Source organism: Canis lupus, chromosome 1 (genome assembly GCF_003254725.2).
Source record: "Canis lupus dingo isolate Sandy chromosome 1, ASM325472v2, whole genome shotgun sequence".
NCBI lineage: Eukaryota > Metazoa > Chordata > Mammalia > Carnivora > Canidae > Canis > Canis lupus.
The window spans coordinates 86,130,840-86,150,061 of NC_064243.1; the positions used below are offsets into that span (position 1 = coordinate 86,130,840).

The window sequence follows — 19,222 nt, forward strand, 5'->3', positions numbered from 1 at the left end:
GAGACTGATTTGTTTTAGGAAATTGTTCTGAGATTCATTTTTGGAGGATGCATTTGGGGAAGGTTTTGTTTTGGCACAGCAAGGGGCTCAAATACCACTGGAATAAATTCAGGATTTTCAAATTTGTCTCTGTTTAATATATGTTTTCAGTTTTTGCAAAGTTCCTTATAACCTTTTGTTTTTGAATGAGTGAAAAATGACTTCTTGGGCTGATGTAGGTCATGGAAAATTGAAAGCCAAACCTCTAAGATACTTCAGTTTTCCAGCTCTTATTTTAGAAGAAAGGCTTTCAGATTCAGATTTGACTGGAGGGTATCAGTTTTCACATTAATTTACAGATTTTTTGTATGTGTGTTCTTCAGATTGAGGTATTTCTTTGACAAGCTATATAAGCCGCAAAGGTTTTATATTCTGATGAATAAGCTGGCCTGTGAGGGTGGAAGAGATGATGAAGATCTTGGCTAGCAGAATGCTTGGTCTGTTTTTACCATTTCAGTTTAAGTAGGCTTCGTTTTAAGTATAATTTCGCATGAAGTTGGCTACTACTCATTTAGTCTGGCTCAGATCACAGAACCTCTCTTCTGGAAGTAGAGGCACTGGCCTTTGTGCTGGAAATGTTTGCTTAGTTTATCTAAGCTTTCATTCTCTCTTTAATTCTTTTTTTTTTAAGATTTTATCAAGTTTTTAATTTTTTTTCAGATTTTTATTATATATATAGAGAGAGCGTGCACATGAGTGAGGGTGGGGGGAGGGGGGCAGGGGGAAAGGGAGAAGCAGATTACCTGCTGAGCAGAGAGCTGGATGTTGGGGCTCCATCCCAGGATCATGACCTGAGCTGAAATTAGTCAATTAACCAATTGAGCCACCCAGGCGCCCTTTAAGTTTTTAATTTTAATTCCAGTATAGTTAACTAAAGTGTTGATTGGTTTTAGATGGACAATATAGCAATTCAACAATTCTACACAGGATTCAGTGCTCATTACGATGAGTGTCCTCTTTAATCCCCATCACCTATTTTACCCATCTTCCCCTACACCCTCTCCTCTGGTAACCACCTGTGGGCTCTCTGTAGTGGAGTCTTCTTCCCTTTAATTCTTAATTGCTTTTTGAAGGTTTATGTGCAGACATGGAGCACTCAGAACCTGACTATGACCATCACGCGAGATGAGTATCCCTCCTACCCTATGGTGCTCCGGGGCATCAACCAGAAGGCTACCTTTCCCCAGTACCAACCTGTGATCATGCTGGAGAAGGGCTATACCATCCACTGGAATGGACCAGCACCCAGGACTGCTTTTCTATACCTCATAAACTTCAACAAGTAGGTCTCTATTACTGTTATTTCAAATAGTTGAGCAAGTAGCAATTTCATAGAGACAAATTATAACATTGCTTTTGTAGCAAGTAAAGAATGCCAACTTCGTGTGCTTTGTTCTTCTTAGGTGGAGGCTGTATATTTTTGTTGATGGAATTAAGCAATTTTACAGATTGAATCCTGTCATTTTAGAAACATTTCTTTTTGTCTATGGTCGAGGTATTGTGTGCAGAAAGCCATTCACAGTAGGTTTTAAAATCGCCTGCTGAATACTTTAATTCCCCATATCTGAGATGGGAAGTTTTTTTCTGGTGTTCCAGCTGAGCACTTGGTTATCTAGAAGATGAAAACATTTTTGAGGCCAAGTTCAGACCTGCCAGAAGAGGCAGATCTGCCAGAAGAGGCATGATTGATAAGTAATGTCAACTACAGGCAAGCGGTGGACAAATTGTGGCATGAATGCCCGGTCTTGCAGCCCCTGCCTGTAAAGTTCTTTCTTCTGTCCCTTCTCTATTTCATTGGTCTGTCCTAGTCATATCACTTTCAGTCAAAGGCTTCATTTTTACATGAATTTATTCAAGTGTTTTCTGTATGCCAGATCTAAAGATGAACAAGAAAAGTACCTGCCTTTTGGGAGCTCATATTATCCAGGTAGAAAAAAATTTTAAGTAAATTGACAAGCTGATGCTATTGTGAGTGGACAAAGGATAGAGCAGTAATGCTGCCCATCGGGGCTGGGCCAGGCTGCACAGAAAAGGTGGTACCAAGTGATCAGTCTTGTTACAAAAGCAATACCATTGGGAAAGGGCTGGTTCTGGTCAGGGACTGATGAGTTGAGTGTGATGGGAGCATGGGCTGCATCAGGGGAAGTGACAGACACTGGCAAGGTGGATGAGACTATTTTGGAAGGCAGAGGTAACCTATCTAGTTGTGTGTGATGGTGAATCCATGGGATTCCCATGAAAACTGCTCAGATAGGTACTGTAAAAATTGAAATGGTCTGTTCATCTAGGTGGTCATAAGGCTCTGACTTGTAAAACTCTCTTAAAACACCCACTTGAAATTAACGGAGGTGGGCATAGAACATGTAGGAACTTAGCTCTAAGTAGATCACTTCCAAGGATCTGTGAATATCAGTGGATGCCCTTATTCTGAGAGGTTAGGGCCCTAGCACCTACTCTAACCTGGACCGTTACTGTATTCCTTCAATACTTGCTGCTGTGTCTCTTTGCCTTTGCTAGAGAATCACACCCTTACCTACGGAGTCAACCAAGGAGAAACCCCAGGACTCATCACTGACTCTCCTTTTCCTTCATCCCGTCCCATCAGTGGCCAAACCCTGTTGGTCCTATCTCCTTAGGGGTCTTTAAATCTCTCCACTTCTTTCTACCCTTACTGCTTGTGGCCGAGTGCAAGCCATCATCATCTCTTGCCTGGGTCCTACGTGATCTCCCCACCTCTGATCCTTACTTCACAGTGTATCCAGGGTGAGGTTTCTAGAAGCCAGTCTGGTATTAGTCCCAGGAGTGAGGTACAGAGAAGGCAGTGAAAGAAATAAGCAATGGTCAGAGAGGACCAAGAAAAAATGTCAGAGTGATCAGTAACCCAAGGATTTATATATGGCAGGTTATGAGTTTGAGGTGAGATATTACAACTGAGTGGTATGCAGGGTTCTATAAGGATCCCCTGTAACTTTTGAACAAATACTGAGCAAGTAAGTAAAAATCTTTTAAAGTGAAAAAAGGCAGAAACTCAGAAAGTTTCAAAAATCTGTGTGGGCTTTTGAAATTCAGTCAGACTTTCCTTGCTTAAGTAGTTCAGGGTTTGTAAAAATTACATCATGGGCAGAGGCAGGAGGAAGAGATGGACAATTTTTTTCCCCAAACTTAATTGTGATTATAGAGAGGTCATAGATTTGGTCGTAGTGCCACTTCTACAAGTAACCCTTTAAAAACAATGAAAGCTCTGCTTGTTCATTAAACAAAATAAGAAAAATATAGAAAAAAAGAAAATTGAAATAACCTATAATTCCTCTAATCAAAGTGAGGCATTAAAAAGATATTTCTTCTTCCTTTCACCCTTGTGTGTTTTCTGAACATATAGATATGCCACAATTTATTTGACTGTCATTTCCATGGAAGGGACCTTCCATGAACACTTAGCTTGATTTTTTTTTTTTCTGCCAGCCCTTCCTATACTCTTATACCCCTTTCTGCTATTATAAATGATACTGCATAGAGCATCTTTCCATATACCTGTTTGGTGGACATTTCTAGTCATTCATTAGTGGGGGTTACTGGTAAAACATGCATGAATAATTTTAAGGCCTTGTGACATATTTTTTAAAAACTTTGTGGAAGAGGGGTGGTAATTGTATAACCTTGTGAATGTACTTAATGCCAACGAATTGTGGAGTTAAAAATGGATAAAAAGGTAAATTTTGTGTATGTATACTTTATGAAACTTTAAAAATGCCCCCAACAGCAAATGATTTAAAAAGGAGAAATGTTTTTAATGGTTTCCAGAAAGTGTTGATTCTATATCTAAAGTCAGGATATGGGATATCTGGGTAGCTCAGATTTTTAAGCATCTGCCTTTGGCTCAGGTCATGGTCTTAGGGTCCTGGGATTGAGCCTCGCATCAGGCTCCCCGCTCAGCGGGAAAAGTCCCTGCTTTCCCTTTCCCTCTGTCCCTCCTCCTGCTTGTGCTCTCTCTCTTTCTCTCAAATGAATAAGTTTTTAAAAAAAATCTTAAAATAAAGACAGGATGTTATGTAAGGAAAAAAAAAACCCACAGCAATTTGGTAATATGCATTAAAAGCTTTAAAAATATCCAGCAGTTTTACCACAAAGTGTTTATCCTACTGCAAAAATAAAAAGAAAAATATATTTATGAACAAAAAAATTCTTTGAAGGGACCCTGGCTGGCTCAGTCAGTAGAGTACGTGACTCCTGATCTCAGGAGTGTGAATTTGAGCTCCACATTGGCTGTAGAGATTACTTAAAAAATAAATCAATAAAATAAAAAAAAAATTCTTTGGGAAGATTTTACAAGTGTCACTCACACTGTTGGGCTATTAGTGTTTCTTCCATTTTCGTATATGCCATTCCCAGCCATCTCACTTGATTTTATGATCCTCTTGAAGTGTCTAAAGTACGTTTTTTCCAACTTCTGTTCACATTCTCTGAAATCCTGTTGAGACCAAGCCACTTTTGTAAGCCAGACAATTGTTGTAAATATATTGGCGGAGGGACGCCTGGGTGGCTCAATGGTTAAGCGTCTGCCTTCGGCTCAGGGCGTGATCCTGGAGACCTGAGATCGAGTCCCACATCGGGCTCCCTATATGGAGCATGCTTCTCCCTCTGCTTGTGTCTCTGCTTCTCTCTGTGTGTGTCTCTCATGAATAAATAAATTAAAAAAAAATTTTTTTTTAAAGAGAAGTTTGGGGGAACATATAGAAGCGGGGGATTTTGAAGGAGGAGAAAAATCCTGGCTGAAATTTACATACGCTATAGTACTCAAAGTATATAGGCTCAAGTGTGAATTCATTGTTTTATTGTCTCTCCTTTATAGGAATGACTGGATTCGAGTTGGCCTCTGCTATCCATCAAACACAAGTTTTCAGGTTACCTTTGGCTTTTTACAGCGCCATAATGGCTCATTATCCAAAATGGAAGAATATGAGCCTGTGCATTCACTGGAAGAATTGCAGAGGAAGCAGTCTGAGAGGAAATTCTATTTTGACTCCAGCACGGGGTAATTGGGTGCAACCAGTGAATGAGAATTATTGCCATTTTTCTTTAATAGTGAAATTACTAGTTCTTCAGCCTAACTAAGAATAGGTTGTGATGGGATGGCTGTTTAGAAGAGCAGCTGATGTGGGTAATTCTCTGTTCATCACTATTAGAGGTTTAGGGACGTAGAATGACTTGTAATTATAGTTGGCAGCAGGAATCGAATGAAGATGTTTGCCATGTACCTATTAAGGCAATTTGGAGAGAGATTATCCTTGTCAATGAAGAACCAGTAGGCCCAATTGAAAATTAAAATAAATTTTTTTTCTATGACCATCCTTACAATGATTATTTACATGTGATATAGTTCATATTTCAGGGAAAGCTCATTGTTACCCCCTCCCTTTAAGGTGATCCCTCAAGCTGACCTTGACTTAAAAAAAAAACAAAAAACAAAAAAAACCAAACCACTGTGTAACCATGGCATATTTGCTTTCAACTTTCTCTAGGCTGCGTCTTTCCACTTTTTAATTCTAATCCTGTTCACCCGGGGTCCTGTTGGCTTTGTCTGCTTTTATCCAGTTACAGTCTCTCAGCCTTTGGGTGATGGTAGGCTCAATCTCCTCTACTCTTCCAGCAAGTAGCATGCTCCTCCAGTATCCATTCCTTAAGCTGACATTCCTTTCACATGCCATCGTCTAGGTACTGTAAAGATGCTGATGTAAATAAGACCCATTTCTTCTGCAAATTCTCAGTCCATTGAGGGATGTAGGCTTCTAAGGCAAGTGATTAGAGAGCTAGAGGTTTCAAAGCTGTAATTCCTACAGTGGAATATTCAGTGCGCCTTTTGAGGTACCTGGAAGCTCAGCCTAGGGTGATCCGTGACATCCCAAGGGGGTGACACGGGGGCTAACTCCTGCCGAATGGGTAGGAGGAGATAGTAGAAGAAAGGGGGAATGTGTCCCCAGGAGCGGTGTAGATAGATGCATGAAGGCATGGAAGAACATGGCATGGCATGTTTGGGGAAAGACAGTGGTTCAGAATGGGGAGAAGGGTGGCAGGTTTGAGGCTTGAGGTTGGGGTTCAGTCAAGGGTCTCATTAGTTTTTGAATAAGATGCAGCTCCTTTGCCCTCCAGGGCTCCTCCAGCAGCCTGTGTGACCAGCTCAAGTCTTTTCTTACTGTAATTGTCACTGGTTTTCAATTTCTAGTAAGACTTAAAACAACCTGCTTGGACTTTTACTCTACAGATGACAGAATGTCCACATTCCCCGTTTGATTTTCCACAAAAATAAATTGAACACCCAAATTTGTGAGGATGGTCTGGGGATCATGAATGATTAGCTGGGAAATAATTTTTTTCATTCTGCTGTTTTTTAGAATCCATTGGCCTTCAAGGCTTTAATTCTTTTTAATGATTTTTTTGATGATTTTTAATTATTTAATATCAAAAGGCACAGGCCTAACCACATCCCTCTTATCCCTTCTCATTCCTTCCTTTATATATGTTAAAGTATTGATGTTAGGACAGTGGCTTACTTTTACTCCTAACTGTAACTTCCCATTGTTCATTGACTTCATATTAAAATATGAATTCTTGATCTATAGTAATCAATCACATTTGATCAAGTGCTTTATAATCTTGACTTCCTTTGGTTCAGAAAGACTACGTTTGCTGACAGACGTTGGACTGTTGCCTGGAAGTTACTTTTCCATTCATCTTGGCAGCAGGAGGATAATTCAGAGTGGGCGGGTCTGTTCTTTTCCCTTGATGTTGGCCAAAGTACAGACAGAAGGACTTCAGGCCCATCTGCTCTTAGTAAACATCACAGCAATTGATGTGAGACCATATCTTGGCCTCAGTCAAGCAACTCACAGTTGCTATTTTTATGAATTTCAAATGTATGCCTTAAACGAAAATGATTTAAAACAAAACAAAACAAAACAAAAACCCACACACTAATTTATGAAATCCCAAACTCAACACAAGTCTAAAAATTTCCAAGGAAGTTTTGAAGCAAACCAAAGTCCATCCTCCCAAATTACCTATTGAACTAATTCACTCCAGAAATTAACTTTGATATGCTCCAGAACAGCTGAATCGGGTTATCAAAATATTTTCTGAAAGCAGTATGGCATTTGACTTAGGACCCTAGGAGGATAGAAAGGAAAGAGGAATAGCTTTATTAGTTTTAGAATTTGTTTTCTTTTAAGGAAAAGTTACTTTATTAGAGAAATAGCCCTTTGGGCTGTGAGCCAATGTGAGGAATTTTGTGAGTTTATGGGAGTCCGTCTAACATCCCATGGATTGATTTGTTTCCATTCAGGTTGCTGTTTTTGTATCTCAAAGCCAAAAGCCACAGGGATGGCCACAGTTACTGTTCATCTCAGGGATGCGAAAGAGTCAAGATCCAGGCAGCAACAGACTCAAAAGATATCAGTAACTGCATGGCCAAAGCGTACCCCCAGTATTACAGGAAGCCGTCGGCACTCAAGCGCATGCCATCTGTGCTCACCCGGCTCTGTCAAGGCTGTGGAACCCGCCAGGTAATTGAGGAAGAGGGGACTGTGGGTAGGAGAAAGAATCAAAAGCACTTTTTAATTTTGTTTGTTTCTTTGTTTGTTTTGGCAATGGGAACATTTTTCTTTGAAACATCTGTATTGCCAAGTTACAAATACTGCATGATTTCTCCTAAATTTTGGCCCCTTCTAGAATCTGATAGTCATAAGAAGCAAACTAGTCCAAATTCGTGATAAAAGTATCTTATCTCTGTGATACATAAGTTAATCCTGGATGACTATAGACTTCTTGGCCTTCATCTTTTTTCTCTTCCCCTCCAGGATGATTCTGTTAGGATATTATTGCCTTTGGGTTTATATGTCAGTGATGTACAGAAATGCTTTGTTTTGTTGAGGACTATAAAATTTCTCTTCCAAAAATGCAACTCATATATGGGTGGCTCAGTTGGTTAAGTGCATGACTCTTGATTTTGGCTCAGGTCATGATCTCGGGTTCCTGGGATGGAGCCTTGAGTCAGGCTCCATACTCAGCAGGGAGTCTGCTTGAGGTTCTCTCTCTCTTTCCCTCTGCCCCTCCTCCACTAAAAATAAATAAATAAATACATATTTTTAAAAATGTAACATATGAAAATTGTCCTCTCCCCCCCCTTTTTGAAGTGGAAAGCTACCGTTAAGTTTGAAGCATGTGCTGTTATATTTGCCTGTAATTAAAAGTACAAACTAACTGTGTGGCTAGAAGTGAAGTGTTTCTCCTGACATAGTCTTGATTATAAAGTCTCCCTCCAGATCTTAAGAAAACATGTCAATGAAAATAAATCCAAAATAGGAGCTCAAATTGGGCATGGGGTTTTCAAAGGATGTCAGGCCAACTCTAAGTGAAAAAGAAATATAGAGTAAATGCTGCTCTAATTTATATTTAACCTTTATACAAACAAATATGGGTTAAGGGAAATGGTTCTCAAAGTGTGGTCCCAGACCAACAGCATCAGCATCACCTGGGAACTCATGAACTATTAGAATTCTTTGGTTCCACGCCAGTCCTACTGAATCAAAAATGTTTCTCATTTGTTTTTGCCTTTTGGTGGCAGTAAGAGCAGGAAGAGGAACATGAATTTATTTCTTCTGTAAGCATTTTTTCAGTGGCAGTTCACTATCCACAGTTTCAGTTTTTTGTATCCCTGTGCCATTCTGTTTTCCAACTCAACTAAAACCAACCCACCAGCCAACCATCCCACCCACCAACCAAGCCAACCATGTACATGAAGAAATTTATATAGATCCTTGCATGTTCCATGTAATATCTTAACTATTAAAGTGATAAAATGATACTTATTTATTATTTTATTTATTTTTATTTTCTGGGGAAGAGGGATTCTATGTCCAGCACAGAGCCCATTGTTTGGGGCTCGGTCTCACAACCCTTGAGATTGTGACCTGAGCTGAAATCAAGGATCAGATGCTTGACCAACTTAGTCACCCAAGTGCCCCATAACGTGATACTTTTAGATAATCTTTGTGGGGCAGTAAATTCTCCATCCTAATTCTTAAGCTGAATTTGCTAAAATTACAGAGACGATTATGTAATTTGTTATAATAATTGTAACATTATAATTTATAAAAATACTCCTCATTGGAAATATCCTAAGCCTATCTTTTTAAATCGTTCCATACTTTAATGTTTAGCATTTCTCGTTTTTTGGTGCTTGAAACATGGATCAGAATTTATTTTTTTAAAAATGTATTGATTACTGACTGGGCACAGTTGCAAAGTACTTGAGGCATTTGGGAACCTCACTTTTACTTGGAAATTGGGAAAAGGAGTGAGTTTGTTTTAAATACCAAAAACAAACACATGTATGCGGGAAGTAAGTAGGAAAGTTCACACAAATTTTTGACTCCAAATCTGAGATTCAAAGAAACATCTGAGCTTTTGAATGATGATTGCTTGCCCTTGGAATGAAGTTGTTGACATCCATTCATGAGGATATGTACTTTAAGTGCCGAATTGTGTGAGTTAGGCCTGCCTTTTTTTTTTTTTTTTTTTAAGATTTTATTTATTTATTCATGAGAGACACAGAAAGAGAGAGAAGCAGAGTCATAGGCAGAGGGAGAAGCAGGCTCCATGCAGGGAGCCTGATGCGGGACTCGATCCTGGGTCTCCAGGATCACGCCCTGGGCCCAAGGCAGATCCTCAACCACTGAGCCACCCAGCAATCCCCTAGGCCTGCTTTTGAATGAGCAAAAGGCCTTTATGGTGGAGTTGAAAGATGGAATGTGGGATTTGGAGTGATTTCAAGGAGTAGAAGGAAGCAAGGGAGGGAACAGCATATGCAAAGGCAGAGTGGTGGGAAAGGGGAGCATTTGGGGGAAAGCAGGTTTAGCTGCTCTGCCTGCAGAAGGTGGTAGAACAGTGGGATTAGGGGCCTTGATGTAAGATGTGGCTTGATTTGTGGGACACATTGCAAGTCAGGTAGAGAAGTTTAGCTTGGTGATGTACAACCTGCTACAAGGTTTTGAACAGTGTAATCTTTGTCCTCTGTCCTTCTCTTAGTCTGGAGTGACTGAGTTCCAATTTAAGATAACTGGTCCGAAGAGGACCTGAAAAGGACAAAGATCTAAGTGTGAAGCACATTTAATTAGTCATTTGCGGAATTGATTTTAATAACAAGGTTACAGCTATTTGAGACTGGGATTATTCCAGAAAATGAGGAGCATACACTACTTGTAGTTAAGTCTGAATCAAAAGGTGGAACTCTAGGACATCTGATCTATATAAAAAGTTCACAGGGAGGAAAAATCACCATTGGGTTTGATATAATTGAGTTGATTTTGAGGCCCTTTTGAAGGAAGATGTGGTTGACATAAATATGGAACTTCTTCCCGGTGTAGGTGGTGTTTACTAGTGATCCTCATAAAAACTACCTCCCCGTGCAATTCCAGTCACCCAGTAAAGCCGAGACTCAGCGTGGAGACCTGTCTGTTATCTCTGTAAGTACCATCTGGAGTGTACCCTGCCTCAGTTTCTCACTTTTATTGTTTCATCCCAGTGACATGAATTATCTCTGGCAATAGTCACTTGGTGACAAGCAATATAATAGAGGTATAAATACCTCCCAAACATTTACATTTTTGAATAAGTTAAATCTATTAAGTCTTTTTTCTCACTAGATTGTGTTTATTGATGAATGTTAAAATTCATTCACGAAGTGTTAGTCATCTATTCTAGGTGGGTTTATGGAAGTGTAGGCCTGAGCCTCACTGTCAGCACTTAGAATTTGGGCTAAAGACCATGCTAGCCAGTGGTAACCAGCTCTTGATGTGAGATCTGTCCAAAATCAGGTTGACTTGAGTGCCATCATATAAAGAGCTCTTGGGGCGGCAGGTATCTAGCCATCTAACTAATATCCAGCCTGGGCCTGGGCCTAGTCTCACGGGATCTCTTTATTTTTATTTCTTAAAAGATTTTATTTATTTATTTGAGAGAAAGAGAGAGAGAAAGAGCACAAACAGGGGGAAAGGGAGAAGCAGACTCCCAGCTGAGCAAGGACCCTGACATGAGGCTCAATCCCAGGACTCTGGGGTCATGACCTGAGCCAAAGGCAGATGCTTAAGCAACTGAGCCACCCAGGTACCGCTCATGTGGTATCCTTAAAGAGCTCATTTTTTGTTTTATTTTTTTTTGTGTGTGTTTATTTATTTATTTTTTGTAACTGAAATATAACATATCCAATACAGTATTAGTTTTAGGCATAACACATACTGATTTGACATCTATGCACATTATAAATTGCTCACCATGGTACATGTAGTCACCATCTGTCACCGAAGTTATTACAACATTATTAATTCTGTTCCCTCTGCTCTACTTTCCCTCCCTGTGACTTATTTAATAACTGGAAGTTTGTTCCTCCTAATCCCCTTCACCTGTTTGACCCATCCTCCAACCATAGGAGTTCAGTGTTTTAAAGTGGTGGGTAGGGATCCCTGGGTGGCGCAGCGGTTTGGCGCCTGCCTTTGGCCCAGGGCGCGATCCCGGAGACCCGGGATCGAATCCCACATCGGGTTCCCGGTGCATGGAGCCTGCTTCTCCCTCTGCCTGTGTCTCTGCCTCTCTCTCTCTCTCTCTCTGTGACTATCATAAATAAATAAAAATTAAAAAAAAAAAAATAAAGTGGTGGGTAGTACAATCACAAAGCCACATGTATGGACAAAATTATATCTTACTCTTTTTTTTCTTTCCCAATTTCTTTTATTGTGTTAAAATATACATAACATTCATTGTCTTAACCTTTTTTAAAAAAAATATTTTATTTATTAACAAGAGACACACAGAGAAAGGCAGAGACATAGGCAGAGGGAGAAGTAGGCTGCATATGGGGACCCCAGGATCAGGACCTGAGCCAAAGACAGATGCTAAAGGACTGAGCCACCCAGGCATCCCCATCTTAACCATTTCTAAAGTGCATAGTTCAGTAGCATAAAGTACTTTCATATTGCTGTGGAAATATTACCACCATCCATTTCCAGGATTGAACTCTGAAATAAGAACTTTTTAACAACTCTGAATTAAAAGTATCTCTGCTTGGGGGTTGGGGGTAGGGGGTGTGAAATGAGATGTTATTGATCAATAGGCAAATAGTTTCAGATGAGTTAAGATGAATAAGCTCTCCAGATCTGCTCTACAACGTTGTCCCTATAGTCAACAATTACGTATGGTACACTTAAACTTTGTTAAGCAGATGGATCTTGTGAGCACACACACACAAAATTAAAAAGAAAAGAAAAAAGAAAAGAAAAGAAAGAAAAGAAAAGAAAAAGAAAGAAAGAAAAGGAAAAGAAAAGAAAGAAAGAAAGGATACCTCTATTTAAATGTAGCTCAAAGATTTCCCAACTATGTATTTATGTCTATTGCCCTCTGTTAGCAACTGTTCATTTGGTAGTTTGTTCATGATGTAATTTTTTTGGCATAAAATTTGTTACCTCAGCGTCTCAATACTGTTGGCTGCATGGAGAACCTGATCCCAGCCTGTAGACATGGTGTCTGGCAGGAGTCATTTGCATAAGGAAAGCAAGTGGATACTGAGCCTCTCTGCTCTACTAACTTCACTAAGCAATTCAAGAAGATATTATTTTGCCCAAAAAATCTCAGGCAGGCTCTGCTCCAGTGTCTGAAGACACTTTTTTAACTCCATTGCTGCACACTGGGTGCTCGGGATCCCCAAAAATTTACAGAACCTTGTTACTGTACTTAACTCCAATACGTTACTCATGCATTGCCTAAAGAGTCTTTGCTAAGAATTGGCGTTTCTTTAGTCCTTTTTTTTTTTTTTAAGATTTTTATTTATTTATTTATTCATGAGAGACACACAGAGAGAGGCAGAGAAACAGGCAGAGGGAGAAGCAGGCTCCATGCAGGGAGCCTGACATGGGACTGGATCCCGGGACTCCAGGATCACGACCTGGACCGAAGGCGGTGCTAAACCACTGAACCACCTGGGCTGCCGGGCGTTTCTTTAGTCTTTATGGAGACTTTTGTATTTTCTTTAAGCAGTAGGTTTTAGCGGATTCTTTTCAAGAGAAGAGTTTAAATGTGTTGAGGATCATTATATTTTTTTTCTCAAATTTCTCAGTTTTAAGTATTCAGATTTTTAAAAATAAAGAGAAGGAATATATCCATCCACCTGGGTGGCTCAGTCAATTGGACCTCTGACTTCAGCTAAGGTCGTGATCTTGGGAGTCCTGGGATCAAGTCCTGCATTGGGCTCCCTGCTCAGTAGGGAATCTGTTTGTCCCTCTGCCCTTCCCTCCTTCTCACTTGTTCTTTATCTCTTTCTCTCTCAAATGAATAAATAAAACCTTAAAAAAATTTAAATATAAACTCCCCAAACAAGGACAAGTGTAGTGGTGATAGCATTTCTTCTTTGTTAGCTTTTAGCATAGTTTATAATTGTACACATTTTATTTTATTTTTTTTTTCAGGGAAAACCTTTTTTTTTTTTTGGATCCCAGGGAGGGAGTGTATAGGAATGAAGCCCTTCAGGCTGCAGCGAGAGTCAGAGTCACACTGCTCAAGCGTGGGCTGCTGTGCCTTGCTCAGAGCATCCAATGCAAACAGTAAAGACCAATCAAGGCAGAGTTATGAGAAGGCTGGCAGAGTTCCAGGTGTTGGTGGAGAAAGAGTAACTGGATTCTGCAGTTTGAATCCTGGAACTGTCATTTGATTCATGGGTTTAGAAGACAGAGGGAAGGGCTGGGAAGATGAGTCATCCTGGAGACATGAAGTGGTGGTGACAGCAGACGTTTCTCTATTCTCAGGTCAACGGCACCGACTTTACCATCCAAAGTGCGGGTGTTCTCCTCCTTCTCGTGGATGCCTGCAGTGTTCCCTTCCGGTTGACGGAAAGAAAGGTCTTCTCTCTTGGTGACATCAGTCGCATGGAAGGGTATTTGAGAACCGGCATCCCTCCAAGGTAGGTGACGCTTGCTCGGTAAGAGGGACAAGCTGCCTGACCAGATGGTGCCTGGTTAACTCTGAGCTTTGGTTTGTCTTTCCACCCTTCTACCTCGCGGGCCCTCAGTGCTGTTGAGAAGATATTCATGCCTTCCTGCTCTCACATTGATGCCCATGTGGTCTAAGTGGAATTATTACAGATCAGTGAAAGCCTGGATGTTAGAAGAGTTTACAAATGGTGGGAAGGCTCTTAGAAGGGGAATTGTTTCGTATTTTGGATCGTTTCTATCCCACATTTTAGTATTTGTTTGAGTACATGGCATCTAACTCACTCAGAAGGTTACCAGTTTAAAGCAATTTTATAGACAGTATTACCTTTGTGGCCATCTGTACCACTGATAAGCCCTCAGACGGCAATGCACTGGGAATTCCCCTGACTTACATGGGAGTGACTAGAAAGGAGTCAATTGATTTTTAAGCAGACAGGTGTCTGTTCTCTTTTTTAAGAGCCCTGGCCTGATTGGTTTTGTTTTGTTCATCTCTGAAGAAGCATGCACATGAGCAAACCCTTTTTTTGGTGGTGGTGGGAGACTGGGGAGACCTTACCTAGAAGAAGGGAGATGAATTCAGGCTCCTTTTCTGCCTCCCTTGGCTGTGCTGCAGACATAGATTTGCATGCAGTCCTTCATTTAGTGAAGTGACTAAGGGGAGGACATAAGCTTCCTGGAGACTTAAGTCCTGTCTAGTTTTTGAATGCATCTTCAGTCATCTGATGACTTACACTTTTGACATATGACAGAGCCAGATTTCAGTTAAGTCCCATAAAGTCATTATAGTATTTGAGCATAATATTCGGTGTGCATGCATAGCTCTATCTTCTGCTTTAAGATACTTACAGGGAATTCATTTCTAAGGCCTCAATTTTCATTAAGGATTTCAAGATTTTTCCTAATGCTGAAAACATGTACTCAATTCACCTAAAACAACCCAGGGCATACAGCTCACCATAAATATTAGGATAACACGGCAGTCCTGTAAGGGACCCTATAGATTTAAGAGTTAAAACCAACTCATTAAAAAGTCAGTAGGTTGTTTCTAGAAAGGGGACCAAAGGAAGGCTTTTAAGATATGGGTAGTGCTCTGTTTATTCATCTGGGCCGGTTACATAACTGTGTTTAGCATGCAGAAATTCAGTGTGCTATACACTTAGTAATACTTTTCTGTATTTGTTTGTATCTTAACAAAGTGTTAAGAGGTTATGGAGCAACTGCCAGTGACTTCTAAAGACACTAGCCATGTGTTAGGGTGTGGGGGTAACTCGGGACCAGTAAAGTGATCTCATGTAAGTGATCCTGAGGAGGATCAGGCCTGTAGGGTTGCTATGGTCCAACATCTGTTCTGACTCTGAATGGTCACCACTGCTTTGGAGTGACATCAACCCGGCAAGACCCACATTCAGAAAATGAATAGTCATGGGTATATAAAAGTTGAAAAAAAGGATAGATTCTCTCTGTTCCTAGAGGGAAAACTAATATAAAAATGTCACTCTGCCTAAATTAATATATAAATTTGCCACATTTCCATTAGTGTCCTAATAGGTTACTTTTCTATTGTCCTTGAATGTTGATACTGAAGTTCCTCTGGAAGAATGAATGTGGGAGAGTAATCGAGTATTTGTGAACAACTCAAAATAACACACGGGGCTTGTTTTATAAGATATTAAATCACGAGGACAGAGTAATTAAGCCAGCCTAGCTTTGGCAGAGGAGAGAGAGAGAGAAAGAGATCAGGAGAAGAGAAAATCCACAGATTTAAGTATATGTGTTGATATGCTGCATAATAAACATGGAATTTAAACCAAACCATGGGATTCAATGCCTGGGTGGCTCAGCGGTTAAGCATCTGCCTTCGGCTCAGGGTGTGATCCCGGGGTCCTGGGATCGAGTTCCGCATCTACCTGTGTCTCTGCCTATATCTCTGTCTCATGAATAAATTAATAAAATCTTTTAAAAAAAATAAACCAAACCATGGGACACAGATTTTATTTTATTTCTTCTGAAATAAAAGAATTGGCTGTTTATGCATTTATTTTATAAGTAGATAATAGGACACAAATAGATAAATAGAGCATCTGAAACAAACAAAACTAGCCTCCCTTATTAATATATTCCCTAAAAGAGTTGAGTCCCAATTCACCCACTGGGTCCACTTACCTAAATGACCTTTGTTTCCCCAACATCTTGTAATAGCAACCAAGTGTCCTGGGTGGGGCAGGGAGCCGGATCTTGTACCAGCAGGGGTGTGAAAAGCATCTGTTTTTTTGTTTGTTTGTTTGTTTTTATTTCTGCTTTTATCTAATATTTCTACGCTATATTTAGTTCAGAAAGGTACTTAATTAATACACACCAGTTTATTGACATTTTCCATATTTTCCAATTTTCTAACTTCCACATACAGGTCAATTGTTCTGTTGAGCACAAGAGGAGAAATAAAGCATTTAAATATTTCAGATTCATTAGTACCTCTGGGATTAGCCAAACCAGCTCATCTTTATAACAAAGGTTTGTATTTGTCTTATTCTATGACGTTCTTATGAGTCCAGCCACATAAGCATTTTTATGGTGGAACGTGGTCCCCGGACCATTCTCATGAGCTTATTTTGCTGGAGTGGTTATCATTAAGATAATTTTTCAATAAGGAAACATTATTTGAGGAAGTGTTTGGGGATGTGGTTTGTTATTTGGGGCAAGAGGTGGGTGGTAAGAGTTCATTGACTGACGTAAGGAAGCATACACATTTTTTGGTGGTGTTTTATAGCTGTCTTTGTTTTGTTCACCTCCAGCTCACCTCACGCATTGTCTTGCCTAGAATGGGTAGATTTACAAATTGCACTTTTTTTTTTTTTTTTTTTAAGGAAGTACCATATTTGTGGGATTCAGCGGAAACTTTAAACCATCCTGGGCTAAGCTGTTTACCAGTCCTGCTGGCCAGGGCCTCGGGCTGCTTGAACAGTTCATACCTTTGCAGCTGGAAGAATATGGTTGTCGCAGAGCCAGCGCTGTCCGCAGGAGAGACCTGGAGATGTTAAAGCAGACTTCAAAAGCACATTAGGGACTCACTGTAACTTAAGTGCTGGGGGAAAAAAATGTGAACTAACTTATTTAATTTATGGCATTTTAAAATGACACTGTTAACCCAATGGAACCATTTTCCTGTTTGATACAGAGAGGGGACGAAAGAATTGAAAGCGATTGCTTGAATACCAGCTCCTGCACCTTCTAGTTGTACAAAGTGTTGACGAATTTATTTGTATTTGTTAGGCTGGTATATGCAGAGAGTGTCTCTCCTGCCCCTCACCCTTCACCTTGTGTGTCGTAGTGACTGTAAGAAGTGCTTCACCTTTCATCTAACAGGATGTCGTGGGGGGAGGTGGGAATCAGCCAGAGTCCTTGAGGGGACCAGCTCTTGTAGCGCCTTGGATACTTGAAGTGTGATGCCCAGTTGTGTCATTGGCTTTGGGTCAGCAATGGACTTAGGGTGGCTGGCATGTTCGGTGATGCCTCAGGCCCTGGATCCGGGCCGGCCGCCTTTTGTGGATTGTATAGGATACTCAATGACGGAGTTTTCAGTGGCAGCTCAGGCCCAGCTCATGCCCTTTTTTTGGCCTGGGCATGTGCTATTTTTATCCATTTGTACATTGATTCCTTCCAAGGGTTTAACTTTCAAACAGAAAGCATCCTGGGGCAAAGGGCTTTAGGGATTTGACATCCCTTGAAACTGCACCCATGGGCAAAAATTTGATCTGCACCAAGGTCTGAAGTCGTCAGGACCATATTTGCAGCTTTAATCCTTAGCCTGTTTCGACTGTATATTTGTGTTTAAAATGCAGAGCTGAGCTAAATATTTACATTTTTTTTTTTTTTTAAAGAAGAAGGCTGTTTTCCTGAACTGTAAACTTTTGTCGTTTCAGCTTACACAAAGGAAGTCTGTTCTTGGGGTTGCTCCTGCACCCGAGTTTTTGTTGTTTTTGCATGTGGATTTTTTTTAAGCTTTTCTGCTCACCGTCCTGCCAGGAAAATTGCAGAAAGCTTCATGATACCCCAAAATTTTGTACTCAGGGGGAGAAAAAAAGGGAAAGCCTTTTAAGGGCCAGAATCGTGGAGGGGATATTCAGAAACCATACTCTGTATAGCCTTAGAGGAGTTAGTCACTTGTAAATGAATTGTTAGAGCCAATTAAAAAAAAAAAAAAAAAAGTGCCGCTGATGCCCTATTTCCCTTCCCACAGGGTGCATGCATGTCCTGTCAGTGAGAATTGCATGTGGCAGAAAGATTAGCTCCATGGCCAGGGATGTCTCCATATCAAGAGGGAAGGATGATCAGAAAATGCCTTTACCTTTTCCAAAACCTGCAGTACGTGGAGTATTTGAAGACACGGCGAGAGGGTAGGAAGTGAGTTCAGGCTGACTTGGCAGTGAATACAGACAAATTCGCTTTCCTCTACCAAGAGCAAAGGCTGAGGGCCTGGCCTTTTGTGTCCAAGAGAAACTGCAGAGCAGGTCTGAGACTTGTGTTACTTTACAAAATATGCTACCTCAAAATGCTACCGATAAACCATTCTAACTCTTAAGTGCCCTTGTTAGGGGCACGTGTCTTAAAGTTGAGGGTTGTGTTTTGTTTTTTTTTTTTCTTTTGTATATGGATGAACGAGATCTTACCTATTAAATATGTTATTGGATCATGGTTCCTGAAGGTGATTAAAGTTTGTGTTTGTGTGTGTGTGTTTGTGTGTGTGTTTTATGACTTAAATATCTTTTGTGTGTGTTTTTTAGAGTTTGGTTCTTTAAAGATTTGGAGAGGATATGTAAGTTGTGAGGCACTCTGTTTTTCTGATTTGTATGCTAATTATCAGGGCCTAAGTTAAATAAAGAAAAATATGTGTGCATGTATTTTTTATAGATGTGTGTGACTCAATCAATGAATCAATCGATCATTTTTTCTTCCAGCTTCCAGCCGTGAAGAAGCTATTGGCAGAGATGAGGAAGGGAAACTGTCCACCAAATAGTTTTTGGAAACACTAAAACTTCAGAAGGGCAGGGCTCACATTCTGTGTTGCAGAGGTTCTCAAGTCTGTCTACGTTGGAATTGCCTGGGAGCTTTAAAAAATACAAAGGCCTGGGCCCCACCTCCCCACCTCCATTCAG

At 40.3% G+C, this 19,222-nt stretch overlaps 1 protein-coding gene across 3 annotated transcripts in view; it reads left to right on the forward strand.

Moving 5' to 3' along the window:
- The window catches only part of CEMIP2 (cell migration inducing hyaluronidase 2), a 78,281-nt gene extending 59,314 nt beyond the window's left edge, over nt 1-18,967 (forward strand). For all 3 annotated transcript variants that reach the window (XM_025423318.3, XM_025423316.3, XM_025423317.3), the window contains 7 exons: nt 1,113-1,321; nt 4,889-5,071; nt 7,376-7,595; nt 10,458-10,556; nt 13,884-14,038; nt 16,477-16,580; nt 16,934-18,967. In XM_025423318.3, the coding sequence (XP_025279103.1) occupies nt 1,113-1,321; nt 4,889-5,071; nt 7,376-7,595; nt 10,458-10,556; nt 13,884-14,038; nt 16,477-16,580; nt 16,934-17,130 (1,167 nt within the window). In that variant the 3' untranslated portion in view covers nt 17,131-18,967. The remainder of the gene's footprint in view (nt 1-1,112; nt 1,322-4,888; nt 5,072-7,375; nt 7,596-10,457; nt 10,557-13,883; nt 14,039-16,476; nt 16,581-16,933) is intronic.
- Nucleotides 18,968-19,222: the final 255 nt, after the last annotated feature.